The sequence below is a fragment of the Populus euphratica genome, unplaced genomic scaffold, assembly GCF_000495115.2.
Source record: "Populus euphratica unplaced genomic scaffold, PopEup_1.0 scaffold3.1, whole genome shotgun sequence".
Classification (NCBI taxonomy): Eukaryota; Viridiplantae; Streptophyta; class Magnoliopsida; order Malpighiales; family Salicaceae; genus Populus; species Populus euphratica.
In genome coordinates, this window is record NW_011499847.1 from 2,089,783 (window position 1) to 2,108,322 (window position 18,540).

At 36.3% G+C, this 18,540-nt stretch overlaps 4 protein-coding genes across 10 annotated transcripts; 2 read left to right on the top strand and 2 right to left on the bottom strand.

Annotated features, from left to right (window-relative positions):
- The first annotated feature begins 4,004 nt into the window (after window positions 1-4,004).
- Window positions 4,005-7,476, top strand: LOC105141334 (alkaline/neutral invertase CINV2-like). Of its 3 annotated transcripts, none has more exons than XM_011048533.1 (5): window positions 4,005-4,041; window positions 4,385-4,885; window positions 5,263-5,694; window positions 5,843-6,401; window positions 6,961-7,476. In XM_011048533.1, the coding sequence occupies exons 2-5, from the start codon at window positions 4,448-4,450 to the stop codon at window positions 7,254-7,256; spliced, it is 1,725 nt and encodes a 574-aa protein (XP_011046835.1). In that variant the 5' UTR covers window positions 4,005-4,041; window positions 4,385-4,447; the 3' UTR covers window positions 7,257-7,476. The 3 variants fall into 3 exon arrangements, with proteins under 3 accessions (XP_011046835.1, XP_011046819.1, XP_011046828.1); XM_011048517.1 differs by having other exon boundaries at window positions 4,009-4,263; XM_011048526.1 differs by having other exon boundaries at window positions 4,009-4,144.
- A 356-nt stretch (window positions 7,477-7,832) lies between these two features.
- Window positions 7,833-11,100, top strand: LOC105141353 (putative ER lumen protein-retaining receptor C28H8.4). Of its 2 annotated transcripts, XM_011048552.1 has the most exons (7): window positions 7,833-8,194; window positions 8,776-8,975; window positions 9,657-9,797; window positions 9,892-9,972; window positions 10,608-10,732; window positions 10,832-10,927; window positions 10,971-11,100. In XM_011048552.1, the coding sequence occupies exons 1-6, from the start codon at window positions 7,972-7,974 to the stop codon at window positions 10,878-10,880; spliced, it is 819 nt and encodes a 272-aa protein (XP_011046854.1). In that variant the 5' UTR covers window positions 7,833-7,971; the 3' UTR covers window positions 10,881-10,927; window positions 10,971-11,100. The 2 variants fall into 2 exon arrangements, with proteins under 2 accessions (XP_011046854.1, XP_011046848.1); XM_011048546.1 differs by having other exon boundaries at window positions 10,832-11,100.
- Window positions 11,101-11,374: 274 nt separating this feature from the next.
- Window positions 11,375-13,471, bottom strand: LOC105141369 (chalcone synthase-like). Of its 2 annotated transcripts, XM_011048568.1 has the most exons (3): window positions 12,958-13,471; window positions 12,614-12,861; window positions 11,375-12,420 (listed from the first exon to the last, which is right to left on the bottom strand). In XM_011048568.1, exons 2-3 carry the CDS (start codon window positions 12,795-12,797, stop codon window positions 11,429-11,431), a joined length of 1,176 nt encoding a protein of 391 aa, XP_011046870.1. In that variant the 5' UTR covers window positions 12,798-12,861; window positions 12,958-13,471; the 3' UTR covers window positions 11,375-11,428. The 2 variants fall into 2 exon arrangements, with proteins under 2 accessions (XP_011046870.1, XP_011046865.1); XM_011048563.1 differs by having other exon boundaries at window positions 12,614-13,471.
- Window positions 13,472-13,568: 97 nt separating this feature from the next.
- On the bottom strand, window positions 13,569-18,441 carry LOC105141382 (5'-methylthioadenosine/S-adenosylhomocysteine nucleosidase 1-like). 3 transcript variants are annotated; one of them, XM_011048580.1, is made up of 8 exons: window positions 18,197-18,439; window positions 18,047-18,110; window positions 17,251-17,342; window positions 16,776-16,882; window positions 16,349-16,423; window positions 15,838-15,912; window positions 15,222-15,314; window positions 13,569-14,344 (listed from the first exon to the last, which is right to left on the bottom strand). In XM_011048580.1, exons 1-8 carry the CDS (start codon window positions 18,282-18,284, stop codon window positions 14,147-14,149), a joined length of 792 nt encoding a protein of 263 aa, XP_011046882.1. In that variant the 5' UTR covers window positions 18,285-18,439; the 3' UTR covers window positions 13,569-14,146. The 3 variants fall into 3 exon arrangements, with proteins under 3 accessions (XP_011046882.1, XP_011046890.1, XP_011046897.1); XM_011048588.1 differs by lacking the exon at window positions 16,349-16,423 and having other exon boundaries at window positions 18,197-18,441; XM_011048595.1 differs by lacking the exons at window positions 17,251-17,342; window positions 18,047-18,110 and having other exon boundaries at window positions 18,197-18,440.
- Between the last annotated feature and the right edge of the window lie 99 nt (window positions 18,442-18,540).

Below are 18,540 nucleotides of genomic sequence, written 5' to 3' on the forward strand. Positions count from 1 at the left end.
GTTCTTCCTGTCACAGAAGAGATGAACTCATTGACACTCTCTGGCTCCAGTCCAACCATAATGCTAATGTAAGGACGGATTACAGCCATCAAGTCCTTTATAGTCCGTCCAACAATGCTGCTGTTCCCGACTGTGATATTCAGTGAATCTAGCATCAGTACAATCCTCTTCCAAAAAGTTCCACTTGCAAATCAAAACCATGCATGCTGCAATTCACACTTGATTCACCAAACACTTCCCCGTCTCCCAATGAGCAAGTACTCTTCATCCATTCAATAGATTCTGATAGATCTACTGTTAACTGACGAATACATTGGCTCGCCTGCCCTTCTGGAATGGAGCATATATCCTTACGGATGGCTAGTTTAAACTCATGAGAGCACAACAACGTTTCAACTGCTTTTGCATATGATGCGTGTCTGAAAGAATTGCTGAATCCTATTCTATCATAATTCAGCTCATCATCATCATCATCATCATCATCATCATCATCAAAGTTAAGGTCTCTAGTTAATAGAGTTAATTGGTTTGCAAATGACAAGATAGCATTGTAAACCTTCTTCAAGAAATTAAGGCCAAGCTCCTTCAGATATATCCTCTGTTTTTATGTATAGCTTTTCAAGCAAAAAGCAGGCTAGTAGATTATTGGTAGATTTCATTGTGCAGTGAACATCCAACAATAGAGGCCTGACTTCCAATTTATATTGAAGGTAGCCATTCATCTCACGCAAAAGAGGCTCTGTAATCTGTACAAAAGAACTGAAAAGTGATTTTCTTTTTTCTGCATTTAAATTACTGGGTCCATAACTGGTGTCTGAGGGTGTACTCCTATTTTTTTTTCTCTTCTAAATTTTAAATTTCCATTAAATAAATACTTCGTCAGGGCTTGATATGGAGAAAGAGAAAGAGAAATAACAAACTTAATACATCATAAACATAAAAATAAAAAGGAACTAAAATAATTTCTTTGAGGGATAGATTCTTTATTTTTTTGGGGCTTGATAAATCATTATAAGTTGATGGGCTAAGCAACTATCCATTATCGATAAATCTCATCATGTGAAAAGGTTCGTCGAAAGTTGATGGGCCAAGCAAGCTTCCCTCTTGCGCATCGTCGTTATTCAAATCGCAGAAAGGCAGAGGTTGGTCTGGAAGTTAAGGGAGGCCTATGGAGGCCGCGAGTCCGGGAGATCCTAATTTCGCCGACCTTCCAAGTTCTCAGGAATATTTTGATTTCTAACGCACATAAAATCTATATTTTACTCTCTAGCTTAGTTTGCTTGAGTGAGAATTTCATGCTAATCAACCTCCTCTGCCAAGAATTATAGTCTTTCCACTAGTGGATGATATGTCTCTGGTTAAAGAATTAATGCTCCCTAATCACACACGCACAGCAAAAACCCTGCAAGAAGACTATTTCCATCCGAATTTGCAATGGTCACTGCTTTGATGGGGTGTTTTATACATTCACAGTGACATTACTTTTCCAAACCAAAGGCTTCTTATATGTTTTCCAATCCCTGCAAGAAGGCTTGTCATATGTTTTCCACGATAGATGTTGTAAATATTTCCTCTTATGATGTATAGCGTGTAACATATTTCCCATTCCATATCGCTGCACATTGAGAGTATCATGTATTTTTACAAGTTTCATGATATTCAAGCTGTAGTTATTGAATATTTATAGCATAGAAGAGAGGTGAACGTAAAACAAAGGGGGAATTGGTAGAGAGAGAAAAAAATGTATATTTTTTTTCAGTATGTAATTTTCTTTTTATCTATCTCTCTTTTATTTTATAATTACCCCGTAATTATAACTTGAATACCGTGAATCTCTCCCCACAATGTTTTGTAATTAAATGATCACTGTTATTCTATTATAATGTCCTTGCATTTTTCTTGTAGTTTCCATGATGACTGACTTGTGTAATTTTAAAAATGAATCTTGTGAATAGTCACTATCATGATGTAATTGTTAGAATGGCTTATAAAACATGTAATCAGTGTTTTTAATTTGGTCTAATTACAGTGATATTGAACACACACTTGAGATTAAAATCATGTTGAATTTAATTTATATTCGAATATAATTGCTTTAATATGAGATAATAAACATGTTTTGAAAAACAAATTCAATATTAGTGAAAAAATATTCTTAAATAACCTTTGGATAACAAAAATCTCAAACTCAAAATAGCTATAAACTCAAAATAGCTATGTAGATGGACTCAAAGCTTAGATTTGATTAATAAAATATATTTACTGTTAAGTACGTGTTTTTTTTTATATATAATTTCTTATAGTCTCCACATATCTTGGTATACGAATCAATATATTAATTATGTGTGCGGGAATAAATGTAATTATGAATAATTTATGAACTATAAACATTTATTAATATGAACATTCATAAATCATGGACATTAAATATTCATGAATTATAAAGATTCATAGCTCGCAATTAATATTTTGGATCTCAAGTCCGATAAACTAGTATCTTGGATAAGTGAAAAGACATTCAGAAGTTTATTCAATTACTTTTTTTAATTTTTTAATTTTTAATTTTCTTTTTGAGTATAACTTTTTTTATTTTATTAAATCTTATTTAATAGTGCATCTAAATAAGGTATTACTGTTGAAATCTTAATAGGTTTATTTAAGAAAATCTTTTTACACTAAGTAATAAGCAATAAAACTTTAAGAACAAAAAATAAAATTTTATTAATTTTAAAGTATTTCTATAAATAAGTAATATTTTTAATTTTTGTTTAGTCCTATATATTAATATGCATGTTAGAAAAATTAAATTATTTATACAATTTTTTATATTTATTTAGTAAGCAGACTAGTCTCTGTTTTTTTTTTCTTACTATGATTTCAAATTAACATCTATAAATATAACATCTCTTTCATGATATCCGTGCTTCTCTATACTCATCTGTGTAATTTTGTGAATGATTAAGGTTATGATGTAACATGCAATAATCTTATTTTTACTTTCATGTAAAATTTTCTGGTACTTATTGTATTTCCTTCCCTTTCCTTTTCTTTTCAATGGTGGTTTCGTGTCGTCAAATATCTAGGTTTTTTTCAAATTTCAATGACTACGATATATATATATATATATATATATATATATAATCATTTCCCTGGTGTAGGTAACAGAGTAACAGACAGGATTTCACTGCTCCTATTGTTCATGCTAACATGGGCACAATAAATTCCATGGCGATCCCAACGCATAATGGGTGCAAAAAAAAACCAACTACCAATGCCAGCTCTTATTGGATATGACGAAGACTGTCGCCCTGCCAAAAAAGGACATCTTTCCACTCTGCAAAGAAAGAGGAGATCCCTTTGCATTATTACGTCACGGACTGGTGTCCATTTCATTTTTTTTACTTTCATGGCTCAAGTTCCAAAGCTCATGCACCTTCACAAACTTATTATAAGGATGCCCTAAACTAGCCCCCAGAATATCTATCGGTTCTGCTGTCAGATCTTAAGTTAAACATGTTCCCAATAAAGTTTCTAATGACAGAATTTCTGAATTAAATCCTCTTCTATCATGTTAAATAATCGTCGAGACAACATCCTTTTGATATTTAAATTAAACAGTATATTAAAACTTGATCCATCCATCAGCCTGATCAAGCAGCCAGGGTGTTAGTTCAATAGACTAACCATCTAGGCAGAGCGGATTTTATAGCACTAGGGCAAGGTATGCACTTTAGGCCGAAACTTGCTTAACAGATTTGAATGGAGACTAATTTAAGAATTTCTAATACAAGGTGAGTTTCAGTGTGAGGACTCAATTGATAATTGAGCAATAGTTTAGGAACTAAATTTGAGGTTTGTCTTCTCCATGTACAAAAGTATCGAGTTTTGAATCCCACGTGGACCCACGAACCGTCTGTACATGCAAGCAGCCTCACCTGTCTGTTATGCTCTACCAATAAAGTACCACATTTTGCATTTTGGGCCCACTTGATTCAATGGTTTTCGGTTCTGTTCATTCGTCACCCTCTCCAAAGCAAGCCCGTGCGTCTTCTTTTCTCTCTCTTGCTCTCTGCTTGTTTCCCTTTTTTTGGGTCATCGAAGCTGTCTTTGGAGTTGGTCTTATTTTTGTTCGGCAAATAACTTGGTTTGTTGTAGCTGTTTGTTTTTTTCGAATAAAAAGTTTGAAACTTTGAGGGCTTCGTGTGTGAAAGTTAAGACTTTCTGTTTGGTTGATGAGAAAACTTGTCAAAACTGATCAGAAAGGTTGAGTCTTGAATCTTTGTTCTTCGTTTTTCAAAGAGGGAGTGAAAAATCCGTCTCGGTTATTACAAGTTTTTCTCTTACATGCATTGAGTTTGGTTGTTTCTGGTGAATTCAATTGCAGGTTGTTTGTACAAGGTGTTGCACTCAAAGTTGTGTGTTTTGTCATTGGCAAAACATCCGACAAATGTCTAGTATTAATGTGGATGTGTCTCTAAATGGAAGCTTGAGAAATGCTGATACCCTTTGTGACATGGCTGAAATTGAAGAAATTGATTTCTCAAGGATTTTTGATAGGCCACCAAGGCCTTTGAATATGGATAGGCAAAGATCATGCGATGAAAGGTCCCTAAGCGAATTGTCTACTGGGTTGCCAATTCCTTCTCCTCGTCCCTCGTCAAGAGTTGAGAATAATTTTAGGTTAATTGACCACCTTAATTGTTTTCCTTCTCCCGGTAGAAGGTCAGGGTTTAATACTCCATTATCACAATTTGGGGTTGAGACACATCCAACTGTGGCTGATGCTTGGGAGGCTTTGAGGAGATCATTGGTTTATTTTCGTGGTGAACCTGTTGGAACCATAGCAGCACTGGATAATTCCGAGGAACAGGTGAATTATGATCAGGTGAAGACCCCGTGATTTTTACTACCTTGTTTTATATGATAAGAAATTTTGTTTATTAGGGTATTAGCTATCTGCAGATAGAATCATTTTGTTGCTAGTTGGATGGCTGCAATTTTTGCTTGACCTTTCACTTGATTTGTTTGAAGCTACATTCAGGGGATATTTATTTCCTTTTCGTTCTGCCTTTTGATAATCTTTGTGTCTATAATGCGATTATGATTCGTGTTCCAAGTTAACCTTTCTACCACTCCATGTTTTTTGCATGTATGTATCTGATATTATCGCATAAGAATGACAGTCTTGCATTTGTAATCGGCGTCTTGGAATCTTTTAGGGTTTAGAGTTTGTACATTAATTTGGTTTCTTTATTTTCATAGGTGTTTGTAAGAGATTTTGTCCCAAGTGCATTGGCTTTTCTGATGAACGGGGAACCTGAAATAGTCAAGAATTTCATCTTGAAGACTCTACGCCTTCAATCATGGGAGAAAAAGATTGACAGATTCCAGCTTGGAGAAGGGGTAATGCCTGCAAGTTTTAAAGTACTCCACGATCCTGTCACGAACAATGAGACTTTGATGGCAGATTTTGGTGAGAGTGCAATAGGAAGAGTGGCTCCTGTTGATTCTGGGTTTTGGTGGATTTTCTTACTCCGAGCATATACCAAGTCCACAGGCGACATATCATTGGCTGAAAAGCCAGAATGTCAGAAGGGTATGCGCCTAATTTTGAGTTTATGTCTTTCAGAGGGGTTTGACACATTCCCGACTCTTCTTTGCGCCGATGGATGCTGCATGGTTGATCGCAGAATGGTGAGTTTCCTTGGTTAATTACAAATGAGGCATCTCTTAATCTATTGTCCGCCTGGACTGTACTTAATGTGGTGCTTGTTGCTATGTTCATCCTTTGCTTATTTTTCAAGTTCAAATAATGTATTGTCTTTGGCTATGCATCTTTCAGGGTGTTTATGGGTATCCCATTGAAATTCAAGCACTTTTCTTCATGGCTTTAAGATGTGCTTTACTTTTACTGAAGCAAGATGAGGAGGGGAATGAGTTTGTAGAACGGATTACAAAACGCCTTCACGCTTTAAGTTTTCACATGAGGAGTTATTATTGGATTGACTTGAAACAGCTTAATGATATTTATCGCTATAAAACAGAGGAATATTCTCATACTGCTGTTAACAAGTTTAATGTGATACCTGATTCTCTTCCAGAATGGATTTTTGATTTTATGCCAGTCCGTGGTGGTTACTTTATCGGGAATGTTAGTCCTGCAAGAATGGACTTCCGTTGGTTTTGCTTGGGTAATTGTATTGCAATTCTGTCATCCTTGGCAACCCCTGAACAATCCACCGCAATAATGGATCTTATAGAATCACGGTGGGAGGAATTGGTTGGGGAAATGCCACTCAAGGTAATCTATCCAGCAATAGAGAGCCATGAATGGCGGATTGTTACAGGATGTGATCCAAAAAACACTAGATGGAGTTACCACAATGGAGGATCCTGGCCAGGTATGCTACTGCACTACATTTTCCTTAGGTTAACAAATTCATAAAGCAACTACATCTGCCGTGGTTTTTTGGTTGATTGCAGATCTGGCCTGCATAATGCATTTGATAAAATGAGGCCCAAAATGATTAACTTTGTTGCTATGCCACGCCTTTGCTTGAATTTTTATTGAATAAGTATTTACATGTTTTTATCCCCTTGAAACGCTGAATGTTAATCCCCGACACATCGATCCAGAGTTTCTTGTTCTTATCAGATAAAAAAAGGCCTTGTAAGCACCCCATTTTTTGTTGGAGAATCTGATCCCACTCATGCATCAAGTCATTGATCAGAGAGCTTAAACTATTTTTATGCAAGTTCTTTCATGTATTTTGGCCTTCGATTGAAACAACAGTTATATTTTGTACCTACGCTGTTAAATACTGTTCACGCCACTTGTATACCTGCTTAAAATCTTCATTATTTTACTCTGTCAACCATGTTGAGCTCTCTGGTGTAACCTTTCTGTATTTCCCTGCTGAGATCATCTTTGAGACATTTTGGCTGTTGCAATGGATGCAGTGCTCTTGTGGCTTCTCACCGCGGCATGCATCAAGACTGGCCGCCCCCAAATCGCAAGACGTGCTATCGAGCTCGCCGAAGCACGATTAATAAAAGACAACTGGCCGGAATATTACGATGGGAAACTTGGTCGTTTCATTGGGAAACAGGCTCGTAAATTCCAAACCTGGTCCATTGCTGGTTACTTGGTTGCAAAAATGATGCTGGAAGACCCTTCTCATTTGGGTACGGTGGCACTCGAGGAAGACAAACAAATGAAGCCTACCATTAGGAGATCAAGTTCGTGGACCTTCTGATGTAACTTGTCTAGCTTATCCACACACACCCCTCGGTCTTTTTCAGATGTGAACCTCGTCTCTGTAGCTTCCTGCCCGCAGTTCAAGTTCCTATTTTGATTTTTCCAGAGTTTTGATCCTGCCTTGTGCCATTATCTGGCTCCAAAATCATCTAAACCACACCCTACAATCATTTCATTGTCAAATATTATTTAAAACTCAAGATCATAAAATTTAAACATCTTAAAACTTTGGTATGTGTTTGTAACTTCAAATTCATGGTAATTGGAAATAAAAATATTGTTAAAATGTTGCAGGTTTTGTACGTGAAAATAATAATTTAAATGGTTAGAATCACAAGACTTCTAATAAGATTGATTCAGGAAATCTTGAATATTTAGGGTAGTGAGTAATCGAGATTTTAGCTTAAAATTTATTTTTGCATGAATCGATTAAATAAGAAGGTCAGTACATGTTAGCTTAAAATAGAATCAAAGGATATAATTTGAATAAAACTAAAATGTATGGGTTGAATTAATCACTTATTTGAAACTAAAGTGACTGTGCTGACTTTTACTTTCTTTTCAGACAAAAGTTACAATTAAGCAAACGATAACAGGAAAGAAACTAATTCCGCGAAAGCCCAATAAAAAAATCCCCTCCCTTTTTCAATCTATCGTCCTAATTACCCCTCAATTTCCATCACTTTCTCAGGAAAATCATATCGAATTCCACGATGAGGCCACCCAGGAGACCGATCCATGTGGTTACGACGTGGGTGCGACGGCAGCCTCCGAAGGTCAAGGCGTTTTTGGCGGTGGTGGCTGGAATGTCAGCGCTGGTGCTCCTCAGATTCATCGTACACGATCACGATAACCTCTTTGTGGCTGCTGAGGCTGTTCACTCCATTGGAATCTCTGTGCTTATTTATAAGTTAATGAAAGAGAAAACTTGTGCTGGTAATTAAACGGAATCCCAAATCTATAGGGTTTTGATTTTTTTGTTGAATTTTGGATTTTTTTCTATTGTGCGTCACTGATTTAGTGTTTATTTATTTTTTACTTTTTTCTGATTAATGAATTGATTTTTTATTGGGAATTGGTTGAATTAGAGGGAAATGTAGGATTCTTGTGGTAAATTTCAGTAATTTTTTTTGTTGATCAACGAGTTGTTATTTATTTTTTGTTTATTCGGAATTGATTGAATTGGTTGATCATTTTTGTTGTTTTGATAAAATTTTGTTTGGAATTGATGGAATCAGAGAGATTTGGGATTATTGCGCAAAATGTTGGGTTTTCTTTTGTTGTGTTTCAATGATTTTGTGGTTTTATCATTAGCTTTTGAAATAAAGTTTTGGATTTTTTTTGTTGTTGTTTAACTGATAAATTTGTTTGTTTGATGGGAACTAATGTAATTAGAAAGAAAGCTTGGATTTTTCTGCGAAATTTTGGAACGTGTTGTGGTTCAATGATTTTGTGGTTATATCTTTAGTTTTTGGATGCAAAGTTTTGTCTTTTAACATTATTTTAATGTTTTTCAGGATTGTCTCTGAAAACTCAGGAGCTGACAGCCATGTTCTTAGCTGTAAGGTTGTACTGCAGCTTCGTAATGGAATATGATATACATACCATACTGGATTTAGCTACGTTGGCAACAACCCTGTGGGTTATTTATATGATCCGTTTTAATCTGAAGTCGAGTTACATGGAGGACAAAGACAACTTTGCATTATATTATGTGGTGAGTATTTGATTAACTCCACACTGTTTTGTTAATACAGGTATATTTCTGGCTACTCAATAGGAAAGACTATTTAATTTTTCCTGTTACAGTTACATTTGTTTGTATTAATGTAAGTTTAAATGTAAAATAAAGGCATTTCTGGCAAGTTTGTGCTTCTTTCACCTGGGAATGAATACCGCTTTGTTCACAAGCCAAGCTTAGGTGTTAATGTTATCGAGAATATGTTTGTAGCAGTCAATTCTTTATTCTTTTTTTACTGTACATTTTGATTGAGGATTTTTTGGGCATCCTTGAACTCTTTTGTGTACATCCCTTCAACTATATACTTAAATTTAGAAAGTTGAATTAGTATAATGTTTTTCTCTTCTTTAATTTTTTTTTTCCCCTTCAATATTCACTATTTAGTTGTAATATCTCCTTTATACTTCTTTGTTCTTGTTCTTTTCTAATCGCTTACTCCATGACAATGGCATACTCCTTATGATACTGCCACAAACTTGTGGATGCAACTAAGGTTGCTGCTTAGATTTTCTCACATTCAAGTTCAAATTCTTTCTTTCATGCTTAGCAAGCTCTCTTTATTTCTCTGGAATGATTATGAATATTTATTTGTTAATGATTAGACCTTTAACTCATGCAATACCTTTAAATCATACCCTTCTTTTGAATTGGATGCAGGCGGCACCCTGTGCTGTCTTGGCTTTGCTTATTCATCCGTCAACAGCTCATAACCTACTGAACCGGATCCTCTGGGCATTCTGTGTATACCTGGAAGCTGTTTCTGTGCTTCCTCAGTTGCGGGTCATGCAAAACACCAAGGTTTGGTGCTTTGATTTCATTATGTAAAAAGTATTAGTTTAGTAGGTTTTCAAAATGAAAGTTGAAACTCATCCTTTTTTCCCTCTACTTTCAGATTGTTGAGCCATTCACTGCTCATTATGTATTTGCATTGGGTGTTGCAAGGTTCTTGAGCTGTGCCCATTGGGTTCTCCAGGTTTGTTCTTGCAGATCTGAATCTTCATATAGCTGGTTTTAGAATGTGTTCCAAAGGGAACATACAAAAATGTTTCGAACCAGGGAGCCTAAATTTATCAGATTAGGTGTTCTTGAAAATTTCTGATACGTTTAGTGCTCTGCCAGTGGGTTTGTGTTTGGTATCTCTCTGCTTTTATTGCTGCTTTTAAATGCTATTGATGCTTTCAGATAGCTGGCCACATCATGAAGTGATTTCGGTGTCACAAGAGCTTTATTTCGAGTATGCAATCAAAATGCGGAACATTGCTGTCTTAGACAGACCTTACAAAACCACATATTGTTTATTGTGATAAAATAATCAATTTACCGAATAGGATTGAATAGTGGTTATCAATGATACTGGAATGGGCAGAGATTCTCATTCTTCATCCCATTTACTATTTCTAGTCAATCATGCCAACCTGATGCTAGCACAGTTTTTGTAGGAGTCATTTTACAAAATTTATGCGTCAAATGCACTTTTTTTTTTTTTTTGTCTAAAAATAAGTACTTCATATTGTTTCCTCCTAATCTTTGGCTGAAACAATTTTTTCCATCAAAATATAAACTGATTAGAGTTGCAATTACCATTAAAGTCTTGTTTCTTTTAAACAGGTTTTAGATACTCGTGGACACTTGTTGGTGGCCTTGGGGTATGGATTATGGCCTTCTATGGTTCTCATCTCAGAAATCGTCCAGACTTTCATCCTAGCAGATTTCTGTTATTATTATGTCAAAAGGTTCGCTAATGTTTGAATTTCATTCTTTTACCAGAAGAGCATTTGAAACATCAAGGTACAATTTTTTTTGCAGTATATCTGATTGTAATTTTCTTGCAGTGTATTTGGAGGGCAGCTTGTTCTCCGCCTCCCCTCTGGAGTGGTGTAACTAAAGTTCTTTTATGGTGTGGTCGAAGAGCAACGTTGCCACCTAAAATTGACTTGGGCAACATATCTGTTTTGTTCTCCACACGGTGAAATTTCTCTATCAAATCATGACTGGAGAAAAGTGGGTTCACTTGTAAAGCTGGGGATGCAGAAACTTTGGTTGGATATTCGTACTTAAAATATAATTTAATGGATGTTTAATTATTTTTTCGACGCTAATATTCGCTTCTGTTCATGCTGTGAGAGCTGATGCAAATCTAGTTACCTTTATGAGGTGCTGACTTTTGATACCCATCAAAACTGATATAAGAGCATGTCTTGAGCAGGCTTAGGGGTGATTTTGATAAGTAGTTAAAAACGAATTGATGCGGCTGTCATGTTACATTTGAGCAGGCTTAGGGGTGATTTTGATAAATAGTTACGAATTGATGCGGCTGTCATGTTACGTAAAGGAGCTTTTTGGCCAAGAAAATGCAATCAGAGCTATTCTGCCACTAGCTGTAGGAGAACCAAGTTATTATAATACTCATGGCGCCATCATATCATATATTACATAGCTAGGTTTCTTGCAAGAATACCCTCAAAGGTAATTCCAGGTCCGAAAGCCAGTATCAGGCCCCAATCACAATTTTCAGAGCCTTCTTTCATCTTCCTGCATTCTTCTATCATGTACTCCAGCACATACACAATGGTGTTGCTGCTAGCATTGCCGTAGTCCATTAGAGCTCTTCTACTAGCATTTAGTTTGTCAGGCAGCAAATCAAATCTCTTCTCCATCCGATTCAAGATTGCAGGCCCGCCTGGATGGACTGCCCAAAACATCTTGTTGTAATCCTTGTCAGTCAGTCCGGCGATTCCTATCAACTTGTGACAGAATCCCTCAATGTTATCTTCAATTATTTGAGGAAGCTCCCTTGATAGCTTGAAGCTGATACCCTCCTCTGTTAGCCTCCCATCAATAGTCTTTTCAGTGTTTGGCAAGAAATTTTGGATTGCTGTATGAAGCTCAAAGAGAGGGCTTTCAGTGACCGGAATTGGATCTGTGCCTACTATCATAGCTCCAGCACCATCCCCAAAGAGTGCGACCCCGACTAGATCATACGGTCTGTCTGCACTTGGTGGTTTGAAACCGATAATAGTAGTTTCGGAAGTAGCCAGTAAAACTCTACTTCCAGGATTGTTCTCAGCAATATCCTTGGCAACTCGAATGCCAGCGACACCTCCAGAGCAACCTGCAAAGTATAGCATAACCCGCTGTGTTTCAGGGCTGAGCCCAAGACCTCCTGCTAGGTAAAGGTCGCCACCTGGTAGCCTAGCTTCACTCGATGAGACATAGACCAAGTGAGTTATATCAGATACAGGTCTGCCCCATTTCTTGATGCAAGCCCGTGAAGCATCAATAGCCATCCGTGTGACAGCATCGTTACAGATAGATAATCGCTGCTTGACAGTAGGGAGGCCTTCAATGGCAAGTTCAGGGTATTTCTTTAGTATCTCATCTGACATGACCACATACCTAGTTTTCACAGTCGTTGATTTGCCTGCAAGTTTCCATTAAGTGAAAATGTGAGTTTTTCAGTTAGAAGAATGCACATAAAATAACCAATATATTGTGAGTGTCATATCCCCCACAAGATCTCTCATTTATAGATTCAATAGATATGGATATGCATGCATTCACTAGCAGTTAACTGGATGTGAAAAAATAAACGGAAGAAAAGTTAGTAGTGTTACAGAGTCGAGTTAGCTTCTGCTTGAGCTCCAAATCATCACAATTGGTGTTTTTGAAATATCCATCAACCAGAAACTCTTGCATGACTAGCTGGGGAGGGAATGCCTTGCCAAGAGCCAGAATTGTAGCTTTGCTAGGGTTGGCCTTCGTTGTCAAGCCTCCCTGTACGATCTGTTCATACCCCATGTTTTCGCTGCCAGAAGAATGTGATACACTTGCTAGAAGATGTTATACAGACCCCTTGAATTCCCTATGAAGCAAAGGCAGGCGTCTCATATATACAGCTGCATTTTATGCTGAAGATATTAAAATAAGGTTGATGGGATAATTGTATTTTCATTCATACAGAGTGATACATAAATCTGCGTTCTTTTATTTAGGGTAACGGCAGTAGTTGAGAAACAAGGCTTTCATGCAGATTATGTTTAAAGATCTTGGTTGATATTTGGTGCTGGCTTTGCAACTTGCTGCACTGATGTGGTGCTTGCTTTTATCCAAGCATGCTGCCCCAAATCCTTGCATAAAATAAACATAAAATTAAAAAAGAAGATGCGCCAGCCTTGTATTATTACATCGTTTATCTCTTGTTGTACCAAAAAGATAAGCAGTACAGAAAATAGGAGCAAGTCAACAGAGGGTAATGTAAAATCTAAAAATCACATCTCTACTGAAATAATAGTTGAACCCTCCCTCAGACCATTCTTTAAAAACCAGATAATAATTTATCTTCGATGATCACCCGATTTGGATACCCAACTACTTGGGTTCAAAGCACGTCACGTATAATGGAGAACGTCACTTTTTATGCTAGAAAAGGTTTCCGCAACAATAAGGTTAACGTGTTTTAATAGAATGTAGTTTGCAGGTGGCTGGCCATCAAATAAAAATGAGTCCACGAATTGCAGGCTAAGGTTGCTCAAATCGTAGAAGTCGGAAAGTTTTTATGACAACAAAACCAAACCATGAATATATTTGTGCAAATGTATATCAATAGTAATGAGAATATACAATGCCTGTCATCGAAAAATTCAAATGCCAGTTCATGCAACTGAACATAAGCAGTCACGACATCTCTTTCACTGAAACTAGCTTCACTGCCAAACTATAGAAACTAACTGCAGAGTCCTTGATTATACCTTTTTTCTTCTGTTATAAGAAGCTTCCCCGCTGCAACCATCACCCAATTGCAGAAAGACCACATGATGTGGACTTGACCCACGCTTTGCTTAGAACCAGATAATCCAAACTGTGTCGTTGAACAAATAACAATCAGCATATCAACTTTTTGGCAGATTAACGGTATATACCTACTCATACCATGTTGGAACCAATGCTTGAACCTTGGTCGAGTGTGGGAAACAGAAACCAAATCACCAGACCTAAGAGCATTGGTCCTACTCAAACTATGAACTATGGCGACTTTAAGCTGAATATCATATTTCAAACCTATTTTGTATATCTCATAGAACAATGGTTCATCTGACACTTCCTCACATGTATCTTCAAAAGAATCAGGCAGTGAAGGTCACATCATATCAAAGTTCAGAGAGACACTTTCCATTAATGAAATCAACTACTTGGGTGACTGCCTGGTCAAGTGCAGCAGTCACTGCAGCTAGATTCTGCAAGAACTCCTCTGCAGTTGGCTTTTCACCATCCACTATGTCAGTCACAGCTTTTATGAATATTGCAGGGACTTTCAAAAGATCAGCCACATAAGCAACAGCAGCTCCCTGAAGCCAAATATATCAAATACTTATTCAGGAGCCCAAGAAACATATAAAATTTAGGAATGAGAAAGGTATTTTCAGTTAATGTGTCATTCTCCCTATCATATAAAGCGAGAAAGGTTGTGAGCTGCACTAAAAAGGATGATAAGCTAAGCTAATTGCAAGAAATTCCTAGTTCCAGAGAAAACCCAAAATTGCCATTTTGGAGCAATACAGCAAAATCCCAGTGTACATTACTCCAGAACAAATGAAATTCAAGTTTAATATGCATAAAGGTGTTCAAGATATGATGATGTATGGCTGTATATCGTACACTGCTGTTGAAGATTCATCAGAACTTATCGAAGGAAATTGCATTCAATGTATCCTGTAAGTCATGCATTTTTGTACACTAAAACTCCCATCATCTGGTTAAACTCCATTTGCTAAATGGAAATGGTGTCAGGTACTTGTGCATGTTTTATGACTAATTGGAGAATGAAAGGCAATGGCAACGAGCATTTCCAAGACCTTGTATCTGTCTAACTAGATTATTAGATAAAAGAGTCCATTTGCAAGGCAGGCATTCCAATTTTAACAAGAATCATAGCATAGGAAGCTCCTGCAGACAAACATCTAGCATGTAGCAATACAGGAAGGATCTACATTTTCAGTCCCATTTCTTCTGTCCTCAGACAAAAAAAAAAAAGGGAAAAGAAAAGGAAAGGCAAATGACATGTTCAGTAATATCAACAGAACCTGAACATTGAAGGTTAAGTCTTAAATATGCACCAAGCAATTAATAAAAAAAAATCTCATAGTCCATAACTCAGTTCATCGGGATGGGGATGTTTCAGCCCCCATGTTATCCCCATGTTATCAGGAAAGAATTCAACTTTACCTCCATGTCCTTAACTGTAGCATCATTTGCAACAATTGATGCTTCTTCTTGTGGGGACATATCCAGAGAGTCTCCAGTAGATAATTTCCCAGCCTGAAACATCAACATAGTGTATTAAAATTTTTGAAGGTCATTGGAGGCGTCCAGATGAAACAATGCAGAAAGTTTCCATATCATGCAGTAGGCAAATATTCAGCATAGTTTATTGATATATGCCTGTCAAACAGAATTTCAACCATTCACTGCCATCAGTTAACTAGCACTGCATCATCATTGGCAGAGTATGCAATAAGCAGGTACATAAATAAAACTACACACTACTTCCTAGAGTTTATTGATGATGTGATATTGGATCATTAACCATGTTCAAAAGGTTAAGATCCTAATTTTGTAAAGTTCACCAGTCAAATCCCAAAAAAGCATGGTTTCTTTCTTCAGAAAAACAAGACTATAGTGCCATAAGAAATAGACTATATATTTATTGGGAACCTTTAGAATTATTTGGACCCAATCTCATAAATGGTAAGAGCCTCAAAGCATTAACTAGCTGAAAACTAATGCAAAAAGAAAGCATCCAGCACAGAGATAAGGGATGGAAATGTTCAATAAAAATCACCTTTAGGTTAAGCTCCTTCAAGAGATTAGGTGTTGAGAAAGACTGCCTTGAGCCAACTCCATAGAGATCAAAAACCTACCAGAAAAAAAAAGAAAAAAAGAGGCAGAAAAGGCTTAGGCACAGTAGTGATACTGAAAAATACAGTACAGAAAAAGGAAAATCATCATTTATGAAGCAGAATTAAAAACCACACACCCAACCTAGCCATCTGCTAGGAGTTTGTATGTGCTTTCATAGTTTTGTTTTGAGTTTTTTTCACTTGGAGTGCCAAAGCTCATGAGGACTTCCAGCAACCTGTAGCATCTACACAACTTTATGTCCAGATTGCAGGTTTCACTAATGAGATAAGTAGTTTATTTTGATCACAGGATATTATGAATAAAATGAACAATAGGTTTTGTTAATGGCCTTCAAATTTAGGTTTTGGCCATCAGAATCCAAAAATTTAGGTTCCTTTGCCTCATTGACAGTTGCAAGAAAAATTTTTTTGGAAAACGCAAGGAACACTTACAGGAATAGGGATTCTTCTGTCATGGAAAGCAACGTCAGATGCAAGAAACACATCACTGATGGATGCTCCTTTGACCTGGAAGCTTCCATCAATCAGCTTTTGGTAGAAATTTAAAAGAAAATGCATTATTTTGTTTCACATGAATATTTTGAATGGCAGTCAGTATTTTACTGCTTTTATAAAAGGAGGGTGAACTCTTTTCAATACTAGCAAATAATAGCATTCGCAGATCCAAAACAGACAGCTGGTGTGTTATATCGAAAGCACAGTATAAAAAAAAAAGAAAACAAGAATGAACCTTGCTTATGTGGAAGAAAAAAATAATCTTAACAGTGAAATATCAAATGAAAAATGGAATACCAGAAGACCAGTAACATTTTGGAAATAATTAAATCTGTAGTTCATACAACATAGGGGAAGAGCATACCTTAAAACTACCAGCAGTGCCTGCATTAATAATTAAGTCTGGCTGTAATGCTTGGATAGCGGCATAGGTCACAAGAGATGCAGAAATTGTGCCCACACTATCAACCCCTGAAAAGGCATGCTTGAATGATTATGCTATAGGAAGCTACAGATAAAAGAACATTTGTTCCTTGACACCCCATTAGTTATTGTATGACAATAGGAACCTAGATAGAATCCATATCCCATATCCATGTCCAGAACAGGTGAATACAAGATTTAGTACTGTGTGTCTTGGAATGTGTGAATTTGATGGAGGTGGAAGTTTATAGTTTTAAGGAATTCAGTACATAACAGCCTGAATATAAACTTTCAAAACATGAATATTTGATAAACATGTTATCCCAGTATCGTGGTCGTGCAACTAAGGCATAGTTGATGCTTTAAACACAATTAGAAAATAAAAAAGAACAACCCCCAAGAGCTAAATAAGTTACCCAGAGTTGAATCCTTTCCAGGCCATACTAAGTCAATATGGAGATCTTTGTAAACGCCATGATATCTAACCCAAGGCACCCCTTTTGGAAACCTGAATCATCATCATTCTTTGGCGTATAAGACTCCGCCCCAACCAAGCAACACATAATATATGGTATCAAATAGAAAACAAAAGCAAGTCACATTTTCACAAACTTGAATACCCTATAAATCTCCATGATATCAGTTTTATCAGAATAAACACGAAGTAAGGGGTAACAACATACAAACAATGAAAAAATAGTCATTTCCAGTATCCATCTTTCTCCAGTAAATAAAGTTCCGAAAGCAAACTTGTAAGTTCAAGCTTAAAATAAAAACCTTCTAGCAAGAAATAATGACCCCGCAGAATTTGAAAAAGAAAAGGTTATTTACTGTAGATTAAAGAGAATCAAACCTCATTTAGAAAAATAAAAAACGAATTACCCATATCACTCAGCAAAAGGAAAAGGGACAAAACTTTCAGTATTTTACTAATTGAAATTCAACAAAAATACTCCTTGATCTGGTAATCCATCATATACCACCGTTACTGATTGTACTTGATTCTTTTAACAAAGAGTCAAACTTAAAAAAAAAATGGAACTTGAACAATAAAACAACATAAAAAAACGATCTTTTAGCTATTTCATGAAAAAAGATTGCAACTTTGTCACACATTGAAATGAATAGAACCATCTTTACGATCAATCACAGCAACCCACAATCAAATCCATTTACAACATAAACAAACAGAAGAACAGAATATCAACTCACACAGAATCAAGGTCCTCTTTGAGCTGAAACTTGTTAACAATAGGCATGGCTTCTGTTTGCATAGCTATTACACACACAAAAACAAATAAACAAGGGAATGAAATGAAACCCAGACAGATAAATACGAGACAGAGAAAGAGAGCAAAGTACCGATAACGATAAGGATGGAAGAGATGGGTTTGCGATTCTCATCTTGAACAACCATGGCTTCCTCCGATCCCTCGCCATGAGGAGCCATAGCTGTGTGATTGGTAGGTGTCTATGTGAGAAATGAAGATGAAAACAAAAGGGATCGTATTACGGGTATGTAAGAGAAAGTGATGACAGATGTGTTATTTATTCAGTGGTTGTTTTATAGGATAATCGAACAAACAAACTTACACAGAAACAGCGAGAGTATGTCTTAGGTACTTCGTGGCGGTGACGTATAATTGCATTTTTGAAAAAAAAATTATTTATTTTATATTAACATTATAATATTAAAAATAAATTTT